At 43.1% G+C, this 24,345-nt stretch overlaps 1 protein-coding gene across 10 annotated transcripts in view; it reads left to right on the forward strand.

Annotated features, from left to right (window-relative positions):
* Nucleotides 1–24,345, forward strand: part of TEX11 (testis expressed 11) — a 285,428-nt gene that overhangs the window by 105,530 nt on the left and 155,553 nt on the right. For 8 of the 10 annotated variants that reach the window (XM_072125893.1, XM_072125894.1, XM_072125897.1 and 5 more), the window contains 2 exons: nt 13,511–13,568; nt 18,595–18,690. The exons of 1 other annotated variant lie outside the window; for it this stretch is intronic. In XM_072125893.1, coding sequence (XP_071981994.1) covers nt 13,511–13,568; nt 18,595–18,690 — 154 coding nt within the window. The remainder of the gene's footprint in view (nt 1–13,510; nt 13,569–18,594; nt 18,691–24,345) is intronic. One more of the 10 variants, XM_072125892.1, reaches the window with a different exon arrangement.

The raw sequence follows: 24,345 nt of genomic DNA on the forward strand, positions 1-24,345 counted from the left end.
GCCTGTTCTTTTTGAGTCTGGCCCCTTGCTCCATACAGTGTCCCCTAAAGACTGCCTTGTGAGCCTCCCATATCATAGGGATGGAGGGTATAGATTCCTCATTGAATTGAAAGTACTCTTTCAGAGCTGCAATAAGCTCTTCCTTAATTAAGGGTTTTTTTTTAGAAGGGACTCATTTAAGCGCCAGTGACAAGCCCTGACTGAGGAAAAATCCTCCTTGAGTGCCAGATGGACAGGCGCATGATCTGACCACGAAATATCCCCCACCTCTGCAAATTGCATCAACCGCAATATTTGTATATCCCCGAACCAGTAATCGATCCGGATGTGCGTGCCGTGTGGAGCGGAATAGAAGGTGAAGGAGCGGTCGCCCCGATTACCCACCCTCCATAGATCGTACAAAGCGAATCGTCGGATAACCCCACGAAAGGCCGTCGAAATGCTGTTTTGGGATCTTGCTGGAGGTGTTGGGTTAATTGCTAAGCGGTCCATAGTTTCTGAGAAAATTACGTTGAAGTCGCCCCCTAACAGTAATGGCGCAGGTGGAAGTTTGGCTAATTTGTTCAGGACTTTGGTGATAAACCGAACCTGAGACTTATTAGGGGCATACAAATTGCATAAGAGAATTGGCGACCCAAACATTTTACCCTGAATGATAATGTATCGCCCATTGGGATCCGAGGTCACCGATTCCAGGACAATGGGACAGGAAGTAGAGAATAAGATTGCCACTCCCGCTTTTTTATTGTCTGTGGAGGCCATATAGGAGACGGGATATAGGTGCCTCGCGAAGTTTAGGTTCCCTGTGGTGTCAAAGTGCATTTCCTGCAGGAAAACTACATCAGCTCTAGACCTTTTCAGCTCATTGAGCGCTAAGCAGCGCTTACGGGCTGAATTGAGCCCCTTCACATTCAAAGTCAAAAACTGAACCATGATGAGCTAAACAGTTAGAGCGTGGATATGATGCGGCTAAGACACCATAAGCGGGTTTTACCTTAGAGAGACTGGAGAGACTGGAATGCAAACTGGCTGCCAACCAGGTCAGTGAGGTCTGGAAGGGTATGAAACTAATAACAGGGATGCAAGCAAAGATGGGTGGTTTTTCAGGGAATAGAGATACTGCGAATGCCTTGAACTCCTTTTTTAATCGGTTTAGTACAGGGGAAGGGACCCCATGCACCGATTGTGATGGGGATACTGACGTGGAGGATTTTAGTTTGGGAAGTATGGCCAATAAAGACGTGGGTTTCTCAATTTTGGAAGAGGATGTAATACGTGAACTAAACAAACTAAAGGTTAGAAAGTCGTCAGGGCCGGATTGCATAAGTGCGAAAATCCTCCGAAGTTGCTCTTGGGAACTGGGTCCCGTTTTCTGTGATATGTTTAACCGTAGTATTTCAACTGTTGTGGTTCCAATGTTATGGAAGACGTTGTGTATTATTCTGGTTCAAAAGGTGAGGGCTCCAAAAGAACCAAATGACTACAGCCCGATAGCGTTAACACCGATAATTATGAAGGTGTTTGAACGTTTTGTTCTGCGATATCTTGCTGAAGTAGTTGGACCGTATCTTGACCCTCTACAATTCGCATACCAACCACATCTGGGTGTGGAGGATGCGATTCTTTACCTGCTCCACAGGGTATACATGCATCTGGATGAGCCGGGGTCTGAGATTGGGATAATGTTCTTCGACTTTGGGAGTGCTTTTAATAGGATTATCCCGAAACATCTATGTCAGAAATTGGGTAAAATGGGGGTTGGTTCTGGCCTAATTCAGTGGATCTTTAATTATCTGACATTAAGACCGCAGAAGGTGAAAATTGGAAACACGGTGTCGGATGTGGTTGTGAGTAACATTGGAGCCCCACAGGCAGGGGCGGACTGGCCATAAGACCCACCGGGAGAAATCCCGGTGGGCCGATTGGTTTGGGGCCGGTCCGGGGCCGGTCTGGGACAGGTGGGGCCGGTGGAAAAGTAAAAACACATGGAACTCACCTGTCCGATGCCCCGACGCTGCTCCCCTGCTTGATTCAGTCCGGCCGCGGTGACAGCTCCGTACGGGTCGGCGTCGCACAGACCATGACGTCGGCAAGCGGCTGACGTCATGGTCTGTGAGACGCCGGCGCGTACGGAGCTGTCACCACGGCCGGACTGAATCAAGCAGGGGAGCAGCGTCGGGGCATCGGAAAGGTGAGTTCCATGTGTTTTTATTTTTATGTACTGTGCTGGCGCTGTATAGTGGGGGATGTGGCTGTATACTGGGGGATTTGGCTGTATACTAGCGGCAGTGGCTGTATACTGGGGGCAGTGGCTGTATACTGGGGGCAGTGGCTGTATACTGGGGGCAGTGGCTGTATACTGGGGGATGTGGCTGTATACTGGGGGATGTGGCTGTATACGGGGGGCAGTGGCTGTATACGGGGGGCAGTGGCTGTATACTGGGGGCAGTGGCTGTATACTGGGGGATGTGGCTGTATACTGGGGGATGTGGCTGTATACTGGGGGCAGTGGCTGTATACTGGGGGCAAGGGCTGTATACTGGGGGCAGGGGCTGTATACTGGGGGCAAGGGCTGTATACTGGGGGCAGGGGCTGTATACTGGGGGCAGGGGCTGTATACTGGGGGCAGGGGCTGTATACTGGGGGCAGGGGCTGTATACTGGGGGCAGGGGCTGTATACTGGGGCTATGGGTTGGCAGGCTGTATACTGGAGCAAGGGCTGTATACTGGGGCTATGGGTTGGCAGGCTGTATACTGGAGCAAGGGCTGTATACTGGGGCTATGGGCTGGCAGGCCGTATAATGGGGGCATGGGCTGTATACTGGGGGCATGGGCTGTATACTGGGGGCATGGACTGTATACTGGGGGCTATGGGCTGGCAGGCCGTATACTGGGGCTATGGGCTGGCAGGCCATATACTGGGGCTATGGGCTGGCAGGCCGTATACTGGGGCTATGGGCTGGCAGGCCGTATACTGGGGCTATGGGCTGGCAGGCCGTATACTGGGGCTATGGGCTGGCAGGCCGTATACTGGGGCTATGGGCTGGCAGGCCGTATACTGGGGCTATGGGCTGGCAGGCCGTATACTGGGGCTATGGGCTGGCAGGCCGTATACTGGGGCTATGGGCTGGCAGGCCGTATACTGGGGCTATGGGCTGGCAGGCCGTATACTGGGGCTATGGGCTGGCAGGCCGTATACTGGGGCTATGGGCTGGCAGGCCGTATACTGGGGCTATGGGCTGGCAGGCCGTATACTGGGGCTATGGGCTGGCAGGCCGTATACTGGGGCTATGGGCTGGCAGGCCGTATACTGGGGCTATGGGCTGGCAGGCCGTATACTGGGGCTATGGGCTGGCAGGCCGTATACTGGGGCTATGGGCTGGCAGGCCGTATACTGGGGCTATGAGCTGGCAGGCCGTATACTGGGGCTATGGGCTGGCAGGCCGTATACTGGGGCTATGGGCTGGCAGGCCGTATACTGGGGCTATGAGCTATATTCTTGTACATAGGGAGCAGTATTCCAATATATTTTACTTAGGGGCAGTAGTATTATAGTAGTTACATTCTTGTTTATTGGAGAAGGTATTGTAGTATGTTTTTAGTGTACATATATGGCAGTATTAAGTTGTGTGCTCTTAAAATAGAAGTATTATTCCTGTACAAGGAGGCAGTATGAGTCTCTTTCTCTGGGCTGTACAAGTTGATTTAGACCATCTATAAACAGTTTGTATGGAGTTTAGTAACTCACATCACAAGGCCACACCTACTTGTTTTGACTCCGCCCACAGAATGGGGCCACTTTTACAGTTTTTTCCAGGGCCACTTTAAATTCCCAGTCCACCCCTGCCCACAGGGGACTGTTCTTGCCCTGTTTTTATTTACCATCTACACTGCAGACTTTCAAAAAAATAGAAGTCAGTGTTTCCTGCAGAAGTATTCGGATGACACTGCGATAATAGGGTGTATAAAGGAGGGAGATTTGTCTGAGTATTGGTCGACTATCGACTTGTTCTCGGAGTGGTGCGATACAAATGGCCTGAAATTGAATCCATCAAAGACCAAGGAAATGGTAATCAGTTTCCGAAAAGAACGGGATACTGATGGTGAGCCTACAAAGATTAGGGGTGTCGCAGTGGAACGCGCCACAAACTATAAGTATTTGGGCGTCTATCTGGATGATAAGTTATTGTGGCATATTAATTCAGAGAAATTGTATAAAAAGGCGTCTGGGAGACTGTACTTTTTAAGATCGCTTAGGTCTTTTGATGTGGACCGTAGGATGTTGCTGTCCTTTTACCAGTCTGTAATTGGAAGTGTTTTATTTTATGCGGTGGTATGTTGGGGAAACAATGCACGACTGACTTAAACAAGTTTAAGAAACTGGTTAGGAAGGTGAACTCAATTGTTGGAACTCAGACAGAGGATTGGGAGTCAGTCTTGTGTGCACGTATGCTCTCCAATTTTAAGTCCATTTCATGGAACGAGAAAAACCCATTACATAACATACTGATGGGTCAGCGTAGTTTATTTAGTGAACGGTTTCTGCATATTAAATGTAGAACGCATCGTTTTAAAAACTCTTTTATACCTAGGGCAATTGCATTAGTTAACTTGGGCAAGTAATTAAATCCTTAACTATGGTGCTTTTCTCTTTTTTACTGTTTTTTAAAAATTTTTATTACTTATTTGTATATGTGTGTTAGTACATGTATGTTAGCATCTTACTTGTCTGTATATGTACAATTGTGATCATGAATGGAGGTGTTCTTGTTGTCGTTGTGACGAAATCAATTTCCCCTATAGGGACAATAAAGCATTCTATTCTATTCTTCTGATGGGCGAGGTCTATACACTGCTACTTCCACACCTCCTTTAAGTGCAGAGAATGGAGTCCCGTGTGCACAGCACCCTAGAGCAGTGATGGCTAACCTATGGCACTGGTGCCGGAGGTGGCACTCAGAGCCCTTTCTGTGGGCACTCAGGCCATCACCAGAGATGACTCCAGGTATCTTCCTGCAGTCCCAGACAGCCCAGGACTTGCTGTGCACAGAGATATTTTAAAGTGACAGAGCTACGTGGGACTATTTTCTGCTTTATTGGTGTCCTGAGGGGCTGATATGAATGAAAGTTGTGACAGAGCAGGGAGTATAAATTTCTGTGGTGGCACTTTGCGATAATTAAGTGGGTTTTGGTTGTAGTTTGGGCACTTGGTCTCTAAAAGGTTCGCCATCACTGCCCTAGAGCAACAGGGAGACTAAAACGACACAAACACAGACACAACAGATACCTAGGAAGACAAACACTCGATCCGAAACAACAGGAAAGGGGAAACAAATAAAATAGAACGAATCCAAGAAAAAAAAGGGGGGGGGAGGAAGGGAAAAAGGACGGAAGAAAATAGAACAATCAATCTATAACTAGAGAGAAGGAGGCACCTCCTGTCTCCAGTGTAGGCCTAATCAGCCGATCTACCCCTAGACTCGGGGAGCACTGTCGGCTGGTTCAGAATCCTTCACCACCTAAGGGTTAGGAGGAAAAGGTCTGAGCAAGACCTACTTACCGAGGGTGTTGTGGCAACGGAAGCCTCTAAAAGGCTATAAACCTTGTAATATACAAGTCGATAACAGCTTAAGAAAAGTATTAAACAACAGATTACAATAAGACATCACACTGCGAGAAGCACCCCAGCGCCTTAGTGCACGTATGTACCCCGGAGGTACACCCAGATAAAAGAAAACACCCCTCCCCCCCAGACCAACATAGCTAAAGAAATTAACTTCAAAGGATATGTAGCAGGGCGGTCAGCCGCCCTCAATCACACGAGTCCCTGGAGAAGGTTCTATTTCTCGGTTTTCGTCGCTTCTGCTGGGGCTGGCTTCCCTCTTGCCTCTGATACATCGGTGGAGGGAGAAGGTCCCAGTCATCCATCTCCGGAATCGGGATATCCCAGACCTTGCAGAATTCTTGTAGGTCCGCTCTCGCAGATAGAGTGGTCGTGACTCCGTCTTTAGTAGCTGACAGAGCAAATGGAAAGTTCCAGCGGTAGGAAATCCCGTGTTCACGTAGCACATTCTGCAAAGGTCGCATCATCCTTCTCTTCTGTAGCGTAATTCCTGACAAGTCCTGGTAAAGCTGCACCTCTACGCTGTTAAAGGTGAAGTCTCTCTTCCTCCTTGCCAGGGACATAATCCGCTCTTTTAGCTCGAAGTCATGAACACAGCAGATGATATCTCTCGGGTTCGCCCCCATCGATTTAGGTCTCAGTGCTCGGTGCGCCCTGTCAAGCTTAACTTGTGTCTCCAGCTCATCCAGCAATGCAGAAAACAAAGCTTAGAACGCACATCCTCCTTACCCTCCACTTTGGGGATGCCCCTCACCCGGATATTGTTGCGTCTGCCCCTATTATCCAAGTCTTCCAGATGTCTGGCCATATCTTGTATCACAGAGGACGCAGGACTTGTTGCGTGTGTGAGATTTGGCGTTTCGTATCCGCTTGTTTGGCTTCCAAGTTGCCAATTTTCATAGACTGGATATCGCGCCTCATCTCCGAGAATTCGAATTTGAAAGTTTCTTTAACATCCGCAATCAGACATTTAAAGTCCTCTTTAGTGGGCAGATTCTGCAAGTGAGTGTGCCAGCTTAAATTTGGCGCTGCCTCGCCAGAGTGGAGCCCTGCTGTATTTGTGGCGCAGGGGCGCAACGATGGCGACCGGAGACCGCATAGTGCGGGGAGGCGTCCGCATGGCCTCGTACCTGTGGCGGCTGCACGGTGGCGTCCGGGGAGCTGCTTTTGCCTGCAGGAGCTGTGGGTGGCAGCTTGGTCCCTGGAGGAGCTGATGGCGCCATTTTCGCTGGCATCCTGCTACTGGGTGCAGGCCCCGCCGGTGGTTCAGTGGCGGAAACGGAGCGGAGGTACCGGGTAAGTGCCGTATTCCCTCCTGATGCAGCTGGTTTTGGTCCAGGGGTAGCTCCTCTCTTTTGGGTTGAATCAGGCACCGGGGTGGCAGAGCTCTCTCAATGTGCGGCCATCTTCCTTGAGGTCCAGCCACACCCCCCCAGCTGGATGCATTTCATACTACATGGCGGCCCGCTGGATGCATTTCATACTACATGGCGATATGTTGGATGCATTTTATACTACATGACGGTATGCTGGATGCGTTTATAGCTTATATGATCAAACAATAATTTGTAATGGTCAATGAATAATTGAAAATTGTTTTAAATGTATTATTTGCTTAACTTACAATCAATTTACAAGTATATATAGCTAGTGGTGAGCTATTGCATAGTGGGCCTATACAGTACAGACCAAAAATTTAGACACCGCTTCTCATTCAAAGAGTTTTCTGTATTTTCATGACTATAAAAATTGTAGATTCACACTGAAGGCATCAAAAATGAATTAACACATATGTAATTATATAATATATATATATGTATATGTGTTTGTGTGTGTGTGTATATATATATATATATATATATATATATATATATATACAGGCGGTGCCCCTACTTAAGGAGAACCGACTTAAAGACGATCCCTAATTAAAGACGGACGTCTCTGCCTACTGTGACCTCTGGTGAAGCTCTCTGAATGTTTTACTTTAATCCCAGGCTGCAATGATCAGCTGTAAAGTGTGTGTAATGAAGCTTTATTGATAATTGTTAGTCCCATTACATAAAAAATGTTAAAACTCCAATTGTCACTGTGGCAAAAAACTAATTTGTCTGGAACTACGATGATAAAATATACAGTTTCGACTTACATACAAATTCAACTTAAGACCTGCCTGTATTAAAAAGTATGAAACAACTAAAAATATGTCTTATATTCTAGGTTCTTCAAAGTAGCCACCTTTTACTTTGATTACTTCTTTGCACACTTTTGGCATTCTCTTAATGAGCTTCAAGAGGTAGTCACCAGAAAAGGTTTTCACATCACAGGTGTGCCCTGTCAGGTTTACTAAGTGGGATTTCTTGCCTTATAAATGGGGTAGGGACCATTAGTTGTGTTGTGCAAAAGTCAGGTGGATACACAGCTGATAATCCTACTGAATAGACTATTAGAATTTGTATTATGGCTAGAAAAAAAGCAGCTAAGTAAACAATTGTCCATTATTACTTTAAGAAATGAAGGTCAGTCAGTCTGAAAAATTGTGAAAACTTTGAAAGTGTCCCCAAGTTCAGTTGCAAAAACCATCAAGCGCCACAAAGAAACTGGCTCACAGGACGACGGCCCCAGGAAAGGAAGACCAAGAATCACCTCTGCTGCGGAGGATAAGGTCATCCGAGTCACTAGCCTCAGAAATCGCAGGTAAACAGCAGCTCAGACTAGAGAGACACATCTCTACAACTGTTAAGAGGAGACAGTATGCTTAGTGTGAAGTAGGCTTCATGGTAAAATAGCTGCTAGGAACCACTGCTAAGAACAGGCAACAAGCAGAAGAGACTTGTTTGGGCTAAAGAACACAAGAAATGGACATCCGACCAGGGGGAATCTGTGCTTTGGTCTGATAAGTCCAAATTTGAGATCTTTGGTTCCAACCACCGTTTTTTTGTGTGATCCCATCACAAAGCATGGGAGAGGAGTTTTGTGGTGTGGGGGTGCTTGGCTAGTGACACTGTTGGGGATTTATTCAAAATAGAAGGTATACTGAACCAGCATGGTTACCACAGCATCTTGCAGCGACATGCTATTCCTTTCGGTTTACATTTAGTAGGACCATCATTTATTTAACTTTGAAGAACCTAGAATATAAGACATATTTTTAGTTGTTTCACACTTTCTTGTATTATATAATTCCACATTTGTTAATTCATAGTTTTGATGCCTTCAATGTGAATCTACAATTTTTATAGTCATGAAAATACAGAAAACTCTTTGAATGAGAAGGTGTGTCCAAACATTTGATCTGTGCTGTAGATAGAGGGTTGTTATCAGAAAGGAAAATGTGGGGAAATAGTGGGAAATTAATCAAATGGGATAGCTTACCAAGTTTACCTAATCGTTGTGACCACGTCCGATCGGCTCTGCTTTTTTGTGTGATGGCGCCGGCTTTCGCTCGAAAAAGTGGCACAGGCGTAGTAGAAACTATGGGTGCATGCACATTGTGTGTATTGCTAGATCGTGGAATGGAGATGATTTGAGACTGTGGAGTTGGAAGGATTGCGGAGCAAAGGTAGATACTCTTTATGATATGATGGGGCAAAATTAATATTTTATTAGATGGGGTCAATGGAATTGAGAAAAGAACTGGGTAGAAAATGCCACAGCTAATTACAATACTTAATGGTAAGAAAAGATAATAGAGTATTTTAACTATGTGATTTTGAACATGGGTGCAGCGATGATAAATGAGGAATAATAACGATAAAGACTACAAGAGGATAATTGATATTATTTGTATAATGAAAAGTTACACAATTTTTCAATATACTTTCTGTATCAATTCCTCTGCTTGCTGTACTTCTATAGAAAACTTCTCTGTTTACTTCCAGTGGATAGAAATCTGTCCATGATCATGTAATGGGCATGCAGGTGCACAAGCCGTTATTATCACAGAGAGTAGTAGGAGTTGTGCTGTAAACTTACAAGCTTTCTATAGCAGGACAGCAAGCAGAGATCTGGAAAATGGCGAGGAACTGATACAGAAAGTATATTGCAAAATTATACAACTTTTCCTTAAACAAACAATATCAATTATTTGCTGAAAGTGGACAACCCCTTTAAATACCCGTAATAATAATAATATATACAATTAATAATGATAAATAAAGGCATGTTCAAAGACTGTCAATCAATGTTAAGCTTTAAATAATGTTTCAACCATATAGTTCAGGCTGTTTGGAGACATAATTGGGTATACAATTTATAGATCCAGAAATATTCACATTGGGGTAACTTCTGTAATCTGTTGGGAATAGAGGCTGGTATCTGTTCTTTTGTTGTTATCCAAGTGAAGTTGAAGTCTTTTTGATGCTTTAGAGCAATACAGCTTCAGATGCTTCTGGAAGCCATTTGTAATCTTCAATCGAATATGCAAATTTTGGGGGTTCGACCTAGATACTGAAATAGCAATTTAGGAAGGTTTTAATTTCAAAAGTGTCGCCTGTGGAAGTAGAGTAAAGCATTTTTATCATGTGTTGTGTATTAAAGTAGCAGAGACATACACTCACCGGCCACTTTATTAGGTACACTATGCTAGTAACGGGTTGGACCCCCCTTTTGCCTTCAGAACTGCCTCAAATCTTCGTGGCATAGATTCAACAAGGTGCTGGAAGCATTCCTCAGAGATTTTGGTCCATATTGATATGATGGCATCACACAGTTGCCGCAGATTTGTCGGCTGCACATCCATGATGCGAATCTCCCGTTCCACCACATCCCAAAGATGCTCTATTGGATTGAGATCTGGTGACTGTGGAGGTCATTTGAGTACAGTGAACTCATTGTCATGTTCAAGAAACCAGTCTGAGATGATTCCAGCTTTATGACATGGCGCATTATCCTGCTGAAAGTAGCCATCAGATGTTGGGTACATTGGGGTCATAAAGGGATGGACATGGTCAGCAACAATACTCAGGTAGGCTGTGGCGTTGCAACGATGCTCAATTGGTACCAAGGGGCTCAAAGAGTGCCAAGAAAATATTCCCCACACCATGAATGACACCACCACCACCAGCCTGAACTGTTGATAAAAGGCAGGATGGATCCATGCTTTCATGTTGTTGACGCCAAATTCTGACCCTACCATCTGAATGTCGCAGTAGAAATCGAGACTCATCAGACCAGGCAACGTTTTTCCAATCTTATACTGTCCAATTTCGATGAGCTTGTGCAAATTGTAGCCTCAGTTTCCTGTTCTTAGCTGAAAGGAGTGGCACCCGGTGTGGTCTTCTGCTGCTGTAGCCCATCTGCCTCAAAGTTTGACATACTGTGTGTTCAGAGATGCTCTTCTGCCTACCTTGGTTGTAACGGGTGGCAATTTGAGTCACTGTTGCCTTTCTATCAGCTCGAACCAGTCTGCCCATTCTCCTCTGACCTCTGGCATCAACAAGGCATTTCCGCCCACAGAACTGCCGCTCACTGGATGTTTTTTCTTTTTCGGACCATTCTCTGTAAACCCTAGAGATGGTTGTGCGTGAAAATCCCAGTAGATCAGCAGTTTCTGAAATACTCAGACCAGCCCTTCTGGCACCAACAACCATGCCACGTTCAAAGGCACTCACATCACCTTTCTTCCATATACTGATGCTCGGTTTGAACTGCAGGAGATTGTCTTGACCATGTCTACATGCCTAAATGCACTGAGTTGCCGCCATGTGATTGGCTGATTAGAAATTAAGTGTTAACGAGCAGTTGGACAGGTGTACCTAATAAAGTGGCCGGTGAGTGTATATTGGAGGTGTCTTGTACCGCCCTGAAGACCTGGCCCTTTTTTGTTTTTTTTTATTTCCATTTTCACTCCCCACCTTCAAAAATCTAAACTTTTTTATTTTAACAAGAAAAGACCTCTGTGATGGCTTGTTTTCTACGTAGCAAATTGCACTTCATAGTGATGGTATTTAATATTCCATGCCATGTACTGGGAAGCTGCAAAAAAAATCCAAATGCAGTGAAATTGTGAAAAAAAACCCATTTGCTTTGTTTTCTTGTGGGCTTGGATTTTACGGCTTTCACTGTGCTCCCCAAGTGACATGTCTACTTTATTCTTTGGGTCGGTACAATTATGGGGATACCAAATTAGTATAGGTTTTATAATGTTTTCATACATTTACAAAAATTAAAGCCTCCTGTACAACATTTTTTTTAAATTTTGCCATCTTCTGGCGCTAATAACTTTTACGTACTTCGTTCTAAGGAGCTGTGGGTGGTGTCATTTTTTGGGACTTTTGATGATGCTTTCAATTATATCATTTTTAGGACAGCATGACAAAATGGCAAAAAAGTGACATTTTCTACTTTGGGTGCTATTTTCCATTACGGGGTAAAATGCTGTGAAAAAATGTTATTATATTTTAATAGATACCTAATGTGTTTATGATTTTTAATGTTTATTTATATTTATGTCAGTTCTAGGGAAAGGGGGGTGATTTGAATTTTTAGTTTTTTGTGTGTAGACCCAAGGCTGTCATGACAACGGATCGCCGCTCCCAGATGATGTCACGGGGAACGACGATCCTCGTCAAGATGTGCCGCCATCTTTTTTAAGCCATCGGCAGCTTTGGATCTGTCTGTGGGTGTGAATTTGGTTCTTCAGAAAGCATTGTGAACTAGTAGTGTTAGGTAGGGTTTGACTCTAAATTTTTGTTAGAGAGTTTTGGCTTGTTAGTAAAAGGTTGTAGTGTTGGAGAAGTTATTGCAGATCCGTTTGAATTGTCTGTAGAGAATGTTTTGGAGATAACGAGTGTAGTGGGTGTGTAGTGTACTGTGGAAGTCTTAATAGCTGTTAACATGTAGAGACTTAAGTGTGTGCTAGAGGAAAGTAAATCGTTCTCACCAAGCTGAATGGATAAATCCAGAAATTCTATTGTAGTGGTGGAATAATTGTAGGTGAAGTTAAGACCTGTGGAGTTATTGTTAAGATGGCATATGAAATACTAAGCTTATTGTTGATTGCCTTTCCAAATAAAGAATAGGTCATCAACATAGGGTCAAAAAAATTGAATATTTTGCTAAAAAGTGCCTGCGTCTTATACAGGCAGCACACATACATACAGCACACATCATGAAATTCAAGTGTATACATACATATAAAGCTGCATTCACATGACTGTCAGGGGCCCGTATGTACGGCCGGAAGCTTGCTGCTGTACATATGTCCCCCACTGACGGCAATGGGCACATGGTGCCGCATCTCTGCGGCACCATACCGCTCTCTACACGGATAAAAGATAGGACATGTCCTATCTTTCCCCGTGTTATGGCACCGTGCGCCATGCATCGCTACGGAGAAGGGAGGGGTGACCCCTCCTCCTCTTCATTGCGGTAAACAGGCTACAGCCCAGAAGGCATACATTCATGTGCATGTAGCCTAACATATATATCGATATGTATACACATATTCCAATATGCAAACACAAATAAATCATGCATTTACATACACATATAATATGACATACGTAGATACACATAAGTATATTCTACCATACATGTATTACATATACATATTCATGTCCCTACATACACATGTGCTACAATATGCATACAAAAATGCATATGCTAACAAACTCAAGCACACATCATGCACATACGGTTTAAATAAATATACATACACACATTGTGCATATAGTTTACACATACATACACATAAGACTAAATGGTGTGCGCGGGGGGAGTAAGGTTTAATGTAGCAGAACTATCTATGCACAATTTACAGAGAGGCGTTTCTGTTGGAGCTATTGAGATGGGTGACAACCTGAAAATTTAAATTTCTTTTTTATGTCCAATTCTGGGTCTTATAGTAAGGTGTGCCTTATATTTATCAATGGCATTTTATTCATGCAGCCAGAGTTACGACATTGGGAAGACATATGAGCAATACAGCACTGGTCGTGAAACGCAGGTGAGCATGCAAATAGTTCCATTCAATATTACAAAATGAAAATTGAGTTGCAGAAAATTTTGCACACTAAATTTATGCCACTGGTTCACACTGTTTGTGGGCATTCACTTTATTTGAAGACATTTCCAGTTTAAAAATTCTTAATTTTTTTTTTTTTTAGCAGAAGGTCTTACCACTGTATTTGGTTAAAGGGGTATTCCAGGAATCAGCATAATTTATATACAAGTGGGCACTCAAAATATAAGCTAATGTGTAATTAGTTGTTATTTAAAATTTTGCCCCCCTTAGCAGAAAATGCTGATGACAGGCACTGTAATGAAGAATTAAAATGCTACTGGCCCTTTAATCAGTCCGTTAATTTCCTCAGCGCGGTCCGTTGCAGGACAGAAGATGGCTGCTGGTCACATGTCCATATCACATGTCCTGTACCTGCCTGGGCAGGTCATGTGATCACCACTATGTTTGGCTGTAGTCGGTTGGTTGCAGTGCATCCAGTATGGTCAGTGTTGTGGTGATGGCAGTTACACATCATTGCTATGGTAACAGAGCAAGAAAACCTGTTAGATCATCACTGTTAGCAGAGCATAAGTGATAGGAGGAGTTACTGAGAACTAAAGGCTCTTGGGACTTGTAGTTTGCAGTGCAGCCATCTTAGTGATAACTCCACCTACTTTAGAGAGGCCATAAGTTTTGTAAATCATAAAACCATATTATTTTAGCTCCGTTTTGTGACTAATGACCTTGAGTATTGTTGTACTCATTTATTTATATCATCATGGGTTTTTGTGTCAGCCGTTCATATTCCCGGAATACCCCTTTAAAGCATTTATATGGTAAATGTTAGCATAATGTGAGCATTTTCTAACATCTTTTTATTTTTTTTAGAATGTTAGAAGGCCCACCTGTCAATGTCCCAGTTCACACTTGCCTTCACATAAACTTATAGTCCTCCCCATCCCTCCATGGCGGTATACTGTGATTTCCTGTGATCAGTTACACACATAGGGTAGATTTTGCAAATATTAGGGGGTAGAGGACTTTAGATGATATCACCCTGGTCATATGATGAATGATGTAACAGAGCTCTCTATCAATGTTCCAGCAATGTTCCTCTACCCCTAATAATAAGTAAATAGAGCTGTATATGTCTGTATGTCAGCAGTGACACCTGTCAATCAGGAACAGGGAGGCAGGGCAGTGCAGTGAACTTTAAATATGCAGGACCCTATTAATATTATTGAACTCTCCTCAAGTGAGATGCATTTGAGTTTACAAACTTATTTTTAACGTCACAACCTTTTTAACCCCTTTACATTAAGATGTACATGTGCAGTCTATAGCCGTGTCCGGGTGTACATGTGCGTCTTCGCATTTGTGCAGGCTCAGAAGCAGAGTCCGTGTGATACCTGTTGAAGCCTGGCTGTGCGTGACAAGGGTGTTCATGTGCTTGGATGATCACTTGTTCAAGCCCCACCCTGTGACAAAATAAAAACGTTAAAAAAGTAAATAAAAAAACTACAAATAAAAAAAAATCATTAATAAAATAATAATTCTCCAATTTACCCAATCTCATGTTAAAATGCATATAGCATAAAAAGTGAAAAAAACCAAATAAATACTACATTATTGGTATTGCCGTGTCCGTAACAACCCGTAAAATAAAATTGTTACTGAAACATGCAATGAACGGCATAAAAACATGCAAAACTTACGAGATTTTCATACCCAACCACATACAAACAGGATAAAGTGACATTTACTCCAATATGCCCATACCAATAAAAAAGTATACCTTGTCACACACAAAACAAGCCCTAAAACAGATCTGTAAACACAAAAATAAAAATATTATGCCTCTTAGAACATGGCAATGCGAAAACAAGCAAATTTCTCAACAAATGAGTACTATATTCTGCAAAACAAGTCAACCATAAAAAGCCATATAAATGAGGTATCACATAATCATGGTGACCCATAGAATAAAGATAACAAACTATTTTTATGGTACATGAACAGCCAACAAAAAAAACCTAAAAACCCTAAACCAGAATTAATGATTTTCTTATCCCCACTAAGAAAGAGTTAATATAATCTCATCAAAGTGGAATGTAACCTGTAAAATGTGACAATGCAAATCTGCTCTGAATGGTGCTCTATTTCATTCTATACCCGGCTGTGTGCCTATACAGCAGTTTACCATCACATATGGGGTATGTACTCGGGAGACATTGGGTGTAAAACGTTGAAGGAGCATTCATCGTTTAATCCATTGTGAATGTTTAATTTTTGGGCCAAAATTATTGTATTGTTTAAAAAAACTACAAAATGTAAATTCCACCTCCATGTTTTTTAACCCCTGGGTTTTTCATACATTGAGTAGTGTAGTTTCTATAATGGAGTAATTTACAGGGTTTTATTATTAATTAGGCCTCTTAAATTGAGCCCAAAAGTTTACCTCTTTTTTTGACAGAGCAGTGTCCCATGGTTCCCCCCCCCCTCACAAAGTTATCCGTCTATTTCAAATTAAAACGGCTCCTCATAGCCCACTCCCAGAGAGCAGAGAGAAAGGTAAACTTTAATCTAATTTTTCTTTTTATTGGAAAAAGCCACTTTTATTATAAAACACTTTTTCCGAGTGAGAGCAAATGGTAACATTTCTCAGGAATTTTACTTGGGGAGAGGCACTAGACAAGGATGCCCTCTGTCCCCCCTCCTTTTTGCCTTGGCTATTGAGCCATTAGCAAGTCTTATTAGACAGGCTCCTAATATTGTTGGATTTCGTAGAGGGAGATTGGAAGAAAGGGTGTCTCTATATGCAGACGATATGCTTATCTATCTGGGAGATGTGGAGTCGTCTCTAAATCCAGTTATGAATATAATTAGGTCCTTTGGTCAGAAGTCAGGGCTCAAAATAAATTGGGACAAATCTGTGATTCTGCCAGTTGACCCCTTGCCTGAACCAATAAGATTGGAAGAGACATGTATTCAATCTGTGCAGTCATTCAAATACCTGGGTGTGATAGTATCTAAGAGACCACAAGATTATTTACATCTCAATATTCAGCCGCTCCTAGAGCGCACAGGAGCCAAGGCCTCCGCATGGAATAAACTACCCTTATCCTTAATAGGTCGTTGTAACCTTATAAAAATGATAATAATGCCACAATGGCTATATCTGCTACACAATGCGCCGATATGGATACCCCTTTTGTACTTTAGAAAGTTAGACAGAATATTCAGAACACTACTTTGGAAGGGAAAACAGGCGAGAATAAGGCTAGAAACCCTACAAAGAGGAAAAGAAGAGGGCGGTTTAGCACTCCCCAACGCCTGGATTTATTACTTGGCCTCACAAATACAACACATGAAGGGCTGGGACAGGGAAGAGCAATTAGGTTCGGCAGGTAAATTGGTAATAGAGGGTTCACCATGGAAACTCCCAATACATCTCCTAGAAATCTTAGATGGACACAAACAGTGGAAAGACGCCCCGACAGTTCAACTATTATACAAAGTATGGGACAGAGGGAAGTCGTGTGTAGGATTTTCGGGTTGGACCAAACATACCCCAATATGGCACAATGCCCATTTTCCAGAACTCCAAAAACTTAACGAAATTGACACGTGGATGTCGGCAGGAGTAGTGACAGTGGACAAGATAATAGAAGGTGGGAGACTTAAGCAATTTGACCAACTGCAAGAACAATATAATATCCCTCATCGTTCCTTTTATCAATATCTACAATTGAGGCACGCATGGTCTACTCAATTTAAAGATGAGGTCAGAGAAGTGGGATCCTTTCCTGTGCTAGGAATATTGGGGCAGGCTAAGAGCACGAAAGGGCTCATCTCAAGTATGTACAATCTACTACTTAGTAAACACCTGGAGAAGTCTCCCTTATCAGTAAAAAACAAATGGGAAAGAGATGTGGGACCAATATCTGAGGAACAGTGGAACAATATCCTAGAAATGACACCCCAATTATCTCTCTCAGAGATGCATAGATACTCGCAGCTCCTGCTGATTCATAGAGCATATAAGTCACCGGTTGTACTAGAGAAAATAGGGGCATGGGATACATCGAAGTGCCCCAAATGTGGGGTGGAAGGGGCAGATATAATGCACATGTTTTGGAGTTGTGTCAAAATTGGGCCATTCTGGAATGAAGTATTAGAAATAGTAAGGAGGGTATGCTCAATAACTCTCCAGGGCTCCCCAATTACATGCATCCTAGGGTGGCTGGAGGATTCATGTGAAGGTAACGCATTGACATTAACTGTTGCAAGACTACTATACCAAGCCCGCAAGCTTATTGCATCACACTGGATCCAACCCACTGTCCCTACCATTACAGAATTCTGTACAAGAGTAAACAACTATATTAGACTGGAGAGAGCGGTATACAAAAAAAGAGGGGTACTTAAGAAATTTGATGCTGTTTGGGGTAACTGGATCTCTACTCCGGGTTTGCCATCAGGAGCTTTGCTTAGAGATGACCTGATCCATATATAGACCTCTGGAGAGAAAAACGAACCTTATACGCACTAGGGTCCCATTGGCGCTTCCGGTGCCCTTATGGGTACATGCCGATCTGCAGGTCGGCCCGGTATGGGCCCTATGAGTTAGGGCCGGGAACGTATAAAATTCCTGGTATAAGGAACTCTGATAAAATATACACCGCTGCACTGCTTCACTTGCTTGGGAGGGAAGGGAAGGGGAGGGATGGGAGGGTTATTGTTATTAGTATTGTATGTAAATTGTGATCTGTATTGTTCATGTTACGTTTGTAATTTTCTGTTATGAAAATGGAAAATGAAGTTGGTGGTTAATAAAAATTACCTGATTTAAAAAAAAAAAAATAAAACACTTTTTCCACTAATGTCCACGCTATTCTCTATGGGGACAGGGGGAGCCAGAAAAGAGTTTCCCTTTAACCTTTATTTATCTTTCAAAATTTTCCAGTTTTATCATGGAGAAATATGTATAATAGACAAAAAATTATTATGCAATTTTATTTTTTTGCAGGCCAAAGTTCTTAGATTACTGGCCACTGTCTATCTTGAGTGGGACTGCAGAATGTTCAACGATAAAGCACTTAATGCTGTTCGATTAGCAAATGAGGTAAATGTCCCTAGTTATTTAAATGAATGGTCCTGACTTTTAGTAACTCACACACATCAGTGTTTTGGTCATAATTTTTCATCATTACAGGCGGTCTCCGACTTAAGGACACTCGACTTACAGATGACCCCTAGTTACAGACAGACTCCTCTGCCTACTGTGACCTCTGGTGAAGCTCTCTAGATGCTTTACTTTACTCTCAGGCTGTGATCAGCTTTTATGTGAAATGAGTGCAGTACAACTATGGGTTGCATTTGGCATCAAAATCTGCATTCTAAAGCAGACATAGGGGGTCATTTATAACAAGTGTCTGAGAGCAGAATTGTTCTACCGGTGTCTGTAATGGCGTTTTATTGATAATCCTTGGTCCCATTACAGCAAAACATTTTGAAAATCCAATTGTCACTGGGATAATAATAATTTTGTCTGGATCTACAAATATAAAATGTACAGTTCGGACTTACATACAAATTCAACTTGTACAAACCCAAGTAACCCAGGGATTGCCTGTATTTGTAAGCAAAACCAGGAGTGGAACTTTCCCACAAGGGTCGTTCCTGCCAGTAATTTCATGTTTACTCATATGCAAATAAGCAAAGTTTTGTTGTAATAATTACTTTGACATACATTGCTTAATCTTGGAGACCTAGAGCACCTCTCACATTTAGGCTCGTTTCACACTGCCGTTGTGGAGATGTATATATACGAGGTGGTACGGTAACCATACTCGTGTGGTACTGCACAGTGCACGGGGAAAAGATAAGGCATGCTCTATCTTTCTCTCTATGTACTCCCAGCACCGTGCATCTCTGGAGAAGGAAAGGGGGAACAGCTGTCACCCCTCCAGCGCGCCGCCATGTGCTTGCCTGGGCTACAGCTTTAGGCTGTGTCTCCTAGCCATAAAACCACATATACAGCCAAAAACACCTGTGAAAAACCTCAATACCAAATCATTGGATAATTTTAATAAATATGAATACATATGCGGGCAGTCCCCAGGTTACGTACAAGATAGGGTCCGGAGGTTTGTTCTCAAGTTGAATTGTATGTAAGTCGAAACTGTATATTTTATAATTGTACATCCAGACAAAAAAAAATTTGGCCCCAGTGACAATTGGAGTTTAAACATTTTTTGCTGTAATGTGACCAAGAATTATCAATAAAGCTTCATTACCGACGCCTTACAGCTGATTATTGCAATCTGAGACTATAGTAAAGCATTCAGAAAGCTTCACCAGAGGTCAGAGGGGTCTGTCTGTAACTATGGGTTGTCTGTAAGTGGGCCGTCCTTAAGTAGGGGACCGCCTGTACACATTAAAAAATACATCTTACAAGGAGAAAAAGCATTCTGTACGTTTCGGCTCCAAATGAGCCTTTGTCTGGGGGTGACGAAGACGAAGGCTCATTTGGAGCCGAAACGCGCGTCGGGGCGGGCAGCCATCCCAGGCAGTGGAACACTTAACCTCCCTCAACTTGGTAAGGACTGTTTCTTTGAGTAGACCTCCACATTACTTATTCATTGTTCAGGCACGGTATTCATCACCAGCATGTACTCTAGAGGTCCCCTCGGTATACATATTGACCCAGTCCTGTGTAACATCTTATATTACTATGTTCCTGTACTGTCCCGGTTGTTGACTGCTATTTTTCTGTGACCCACCACACTGTGTGCTATGTATCTTTTTCATGTATTTGTTATATTTTATGAAACTCTTCCTTGGTATAAATAAAATTTCTACTTTTTATACTATTGTCATAAATTAGTCGTTCCTCTCTTCCCTCCACTTCCGTTGGGGGGATACTATTGGTTTCATTAATTGTCTGAGGTACTAGATTTCATGCGTACACCATATGAGGGGTGCCACTTGGGCACTGAGTGAGGGATCCAGTACTATACACTTATAATTCATTGTTTTTTCCCCCGTTGCCTTCCCCTCGATCTGCTCCTTCTTGTTTTGTTCAATCATCTTATTTATGAGTAGGAGGCACAGCCAGGCCCCCCCCCCCCCAGTGCTTGACTAACAGCTTGTATAACGATGCTGGAGCTGGCTCCTCTATGTGTTTCCAGGTGCTGGAGACCGCGCTGATTATAGAGTCCCCTACAACCACTAGCTGCCTTGGCTTACCTGCACTCCCATCCACCCTACGCCTAAGCTGGTCTGCTCCCCTGGCTGTTTTGGAGAGCAGGATCCGCTAGGGCTGCCATTTCTGACACTGACGTCCTTACATTATTGCACAATTTTGCAATTTTGCTCGGATGTTCAGAGTCCGAATTGGCCTTCCTTTTCTTGGGCCCCTTTCTTCCCCCATTTACAGTAACCCAGGTCCTCTTGGCTTTTTTCTTCACTCTTAACTTCTATCCAGCTTATTGCTTGCTCAGTGAGCAGCATACTCCTCTCAGGATTGTTGATTGCTTGAGACGTGCAACATATTCCTCCAGATCTCTAACATGAGCTTCCAGGAGAAAAATATGGGCACATCTGTCACAGCGGTATTCACCTTGGAACTCCTGCTCCAGCAATGCATGGATACTGCAGAGTGTGCACTGGAGCATACCACTAATCTTGCTAGCCATATCCTAATTACAAAACTGTGAGGAGTTTATAAATCAAGAGATATAAAATAAGGATTACATATATACTTCGAGTATAAGCCAACCCGAGTATAAGCCGAGACTCCTAATTTTACCACCAAAAACTGGGAAAGCTATTGACTCAAGTATAACCCGAGGGTGTAGTATACAGCCAGCGAGCCCCAATTAGTATACAGCCAGCCAGCCCCCAGTAGTACACAGCCAGCCCCCAGTAGTATACAGTCAGCCCCCATATAGTATACAGTCAGCCCCCATATAGTATACAGTCAGCCCCCATATAGTATACAGCCAGCCCCCATGTAGTATACAGTCAGCCCCCATGTAGTATACAGCCAGCCCCCATGTAGTATACAGCCAGCCCCCTGCCAAAAAAAAATTAAGAGAGGAAGTAAAACTACCCAAAAAGCTAGATAGCTAACATTTCCGGATTGTCTGTTTTATGTTGGAATGATATTTTATTCGTCCTCTCATTTTTCTAGGATGTTATGAGGCTTAGAACTTTAGATGCAATTTTTCTTATTTTCAGGAAAATCAGCAAAACTCACATTTTGAAAGCAGCGCCAATCACAGCAGATTTGTATTGTCACAATGTATAGGCTAAAATCCAAACGGTGCTTCAAAATTCAAAAAACATAACTTTTAATAATGAGTCAACAAACCAGCAAGAGAGAAAACTGTCTGACCAGTGGCACACTCAACCTGATGCTGCATCAGCTAATCACCAGTAAGAACACAAACCCGGTGGGCTATGTCCAACAATGCCCATGAAGTTTCAGGAGGCCAGGAGTGCAGGTGTATGGCAATAGTCTAGATTGAGGTGTGATGCAGACCGAGGTCAGGTGAAAAGAGGGTAGGAGAGACAGCATGGCGGGGTGCATAACATGTAAGCTCTGGGGTGCATATAAACAGATAATGTTGGGCGGAAACCTGAACAGACCCTAAAGTAGTGGCTGGGGTCTAGGTCGCCCTAAAAGTCCTAACCTCGGAGCTGCAGCACTAAACAGCAGCACTAGACCGAAATCTGTCCCTTGTATCAGGCAAACTATCCCTAGGCTATAGCACCAAGAGAGACAGAGATAATAGGATGCCCATATATGGATCACAGATTATAAAATTCGGGGTCAAATATGCCGAGACGTGTTAGCACAAGGTCAACATGTACCCTACATGCCATGTTTCGCTCATCAGGGGTATGATAAATGACCACTAAATCTCATAGCAATAATGAGAGTAGAATGTAAGGGATTGCGACTGTGTCCATGCAATCCGAACATGGGATGCTTAGAGCCCTGCGTGCCCTATTGATGAGGGCGATCGATGAGCGGCACAATCGCTCCGTGTGCGTTTTTTTCTCTTGCTGGTTTGTTGGCTGATTTTAGGAACTCATTATTAAAAGTTATGTTTTATGAATTTTGAAGCACGGTTTGGATTTGTTTTTTACACATAAAGTCGCCTATGGCAGAGCAAAATTACCCATATCCGGACAAATATAGTGATTCTAAAACGTCACTTTTATTAATGTTCAAGAATAAAAATGGTAGTAGTGTGACTACTAACTGCTCAATTTGAGAAAGAAAAAGTATTAAAAACACAGGTGCCGAAGGTTGAATGATTTTAAGGTGGAACCACAAGGTTTGTGGTAGCATAGGCTGTAACAGTGAACCCTTACTGGGATGGCATATGGATGTGGGCTGCGGGGTATAAGCCCTAATGGTTATCTGGTAGAAGGTATCCTCAATAAACAATTGAGCCTAATATACACAGAGTCAGGGTTACGGGATCCTCTCCTAAACCAGCAGAGTGAATGGATATTTAGCTGCAGTATTTAATGCAGAGGGTTATTATCTTCTAAACCCAATGCATTAGGTTCTGTGATTTGAGATCGAGCACGATCCTGATTGTACACAGAATCCTATCACTCTGCTTGTAGTATAGGTGTGCTTGTGCTCATTGGCATCAATGTAAATGTCCCCTGCGCTACCTGTCGGTGTCTGTCACTACCTCGCCCCAGGCTAGTTGTAGCACAAGGGCTGCCACAGTCCTGCCACACTACGCCATATCGGAGGTTCACCACAGCTAAAGAACTATATTAACAAGACGTAAAGCTTGGCACACTGCACATTAAAAGTCACTACAGATTTGCCCCTCGACATGTTTCGCCAGAACCTGGCTTCATCAGGGTTCAGGCTAATAGTAATTGTCTACCATGCCGAGTATATAAAGACTAAACCCCTCCCATGTGCGGGCCGATGACCAATAGGCAGGATGGAAATGTTACCATGCCCCGGACCTCGAGGTGCTGATAGTTCCGGATAAGCCAATGGAGAGCTGTCTGACACTAATCAGCTGTTCCCCTATCCCTCCAATCAACGTGGATACCGCCATTAGAAACCCCACAGATTAAAATGTAAATACGGAAATTATGGGAGGAGTACAATCTGTGTACTGTGTACAATCGGGATCATGCTCGATCACAGAACTTAATGCATTGGGTTTAGAAGATAATATCCCTCTGCATTAAATACTGCAGCTAAATATCAATTCACTCTGCTGGTTTAGGAGAGGATCCCGTAACCCTGACTCTGTGTATATTAGGCTCACTTGTTTATTGAGGATACCTTCTACCAGATAACCATTAGGGCTTATACCCTGCAGCCCAAATCCATAGGCCATCCCAGTAAGGGTTCACTGTTACAGCCTATGCTACCACAAACCTTGTGGTTCCACCTTAAAAGTATTCAACCTTAGGCAACTGTGTTTTTAATACTTTCTTTCTCAAATTGAGCAGTTAGTAGTCACACTACTACCATTTTTATTCTTAAACATTAATAAAAGTGATGTTGTAGAATCACTATATTTGTCTGGATATGGTTAATTTTGTGCTGCCTTAGCCGGCTTTATGTGTAAAAAGTTGGCTCTAAATCCCTGTTGTGACAATAGGTCCAATATTTAGAAAAAACTCAGTTTGGATTTGGGCTCTTGCATCTAGGGGTGTTGACGGGGCTGGGGGTCTACTCCAACCTCCCCTCCTTTTTGTAATTTTTGGATTTTCACAATGTATA

Source organism: Engystomops pustulosus, chromosome 9 (genome assembly GCF_040894005.1).
Source record: "Engystomops pustulosus chromosome 9, aEngPut4.maternal, whole genome shotgun sequence".
In the NCBI taxonomy this organism is placed as follows: Eukaryota; Metazoa; Chordata; class Amphibia; order Anura; family Leptodactylidae; genus Engystomops; species Engystomops pustulosus.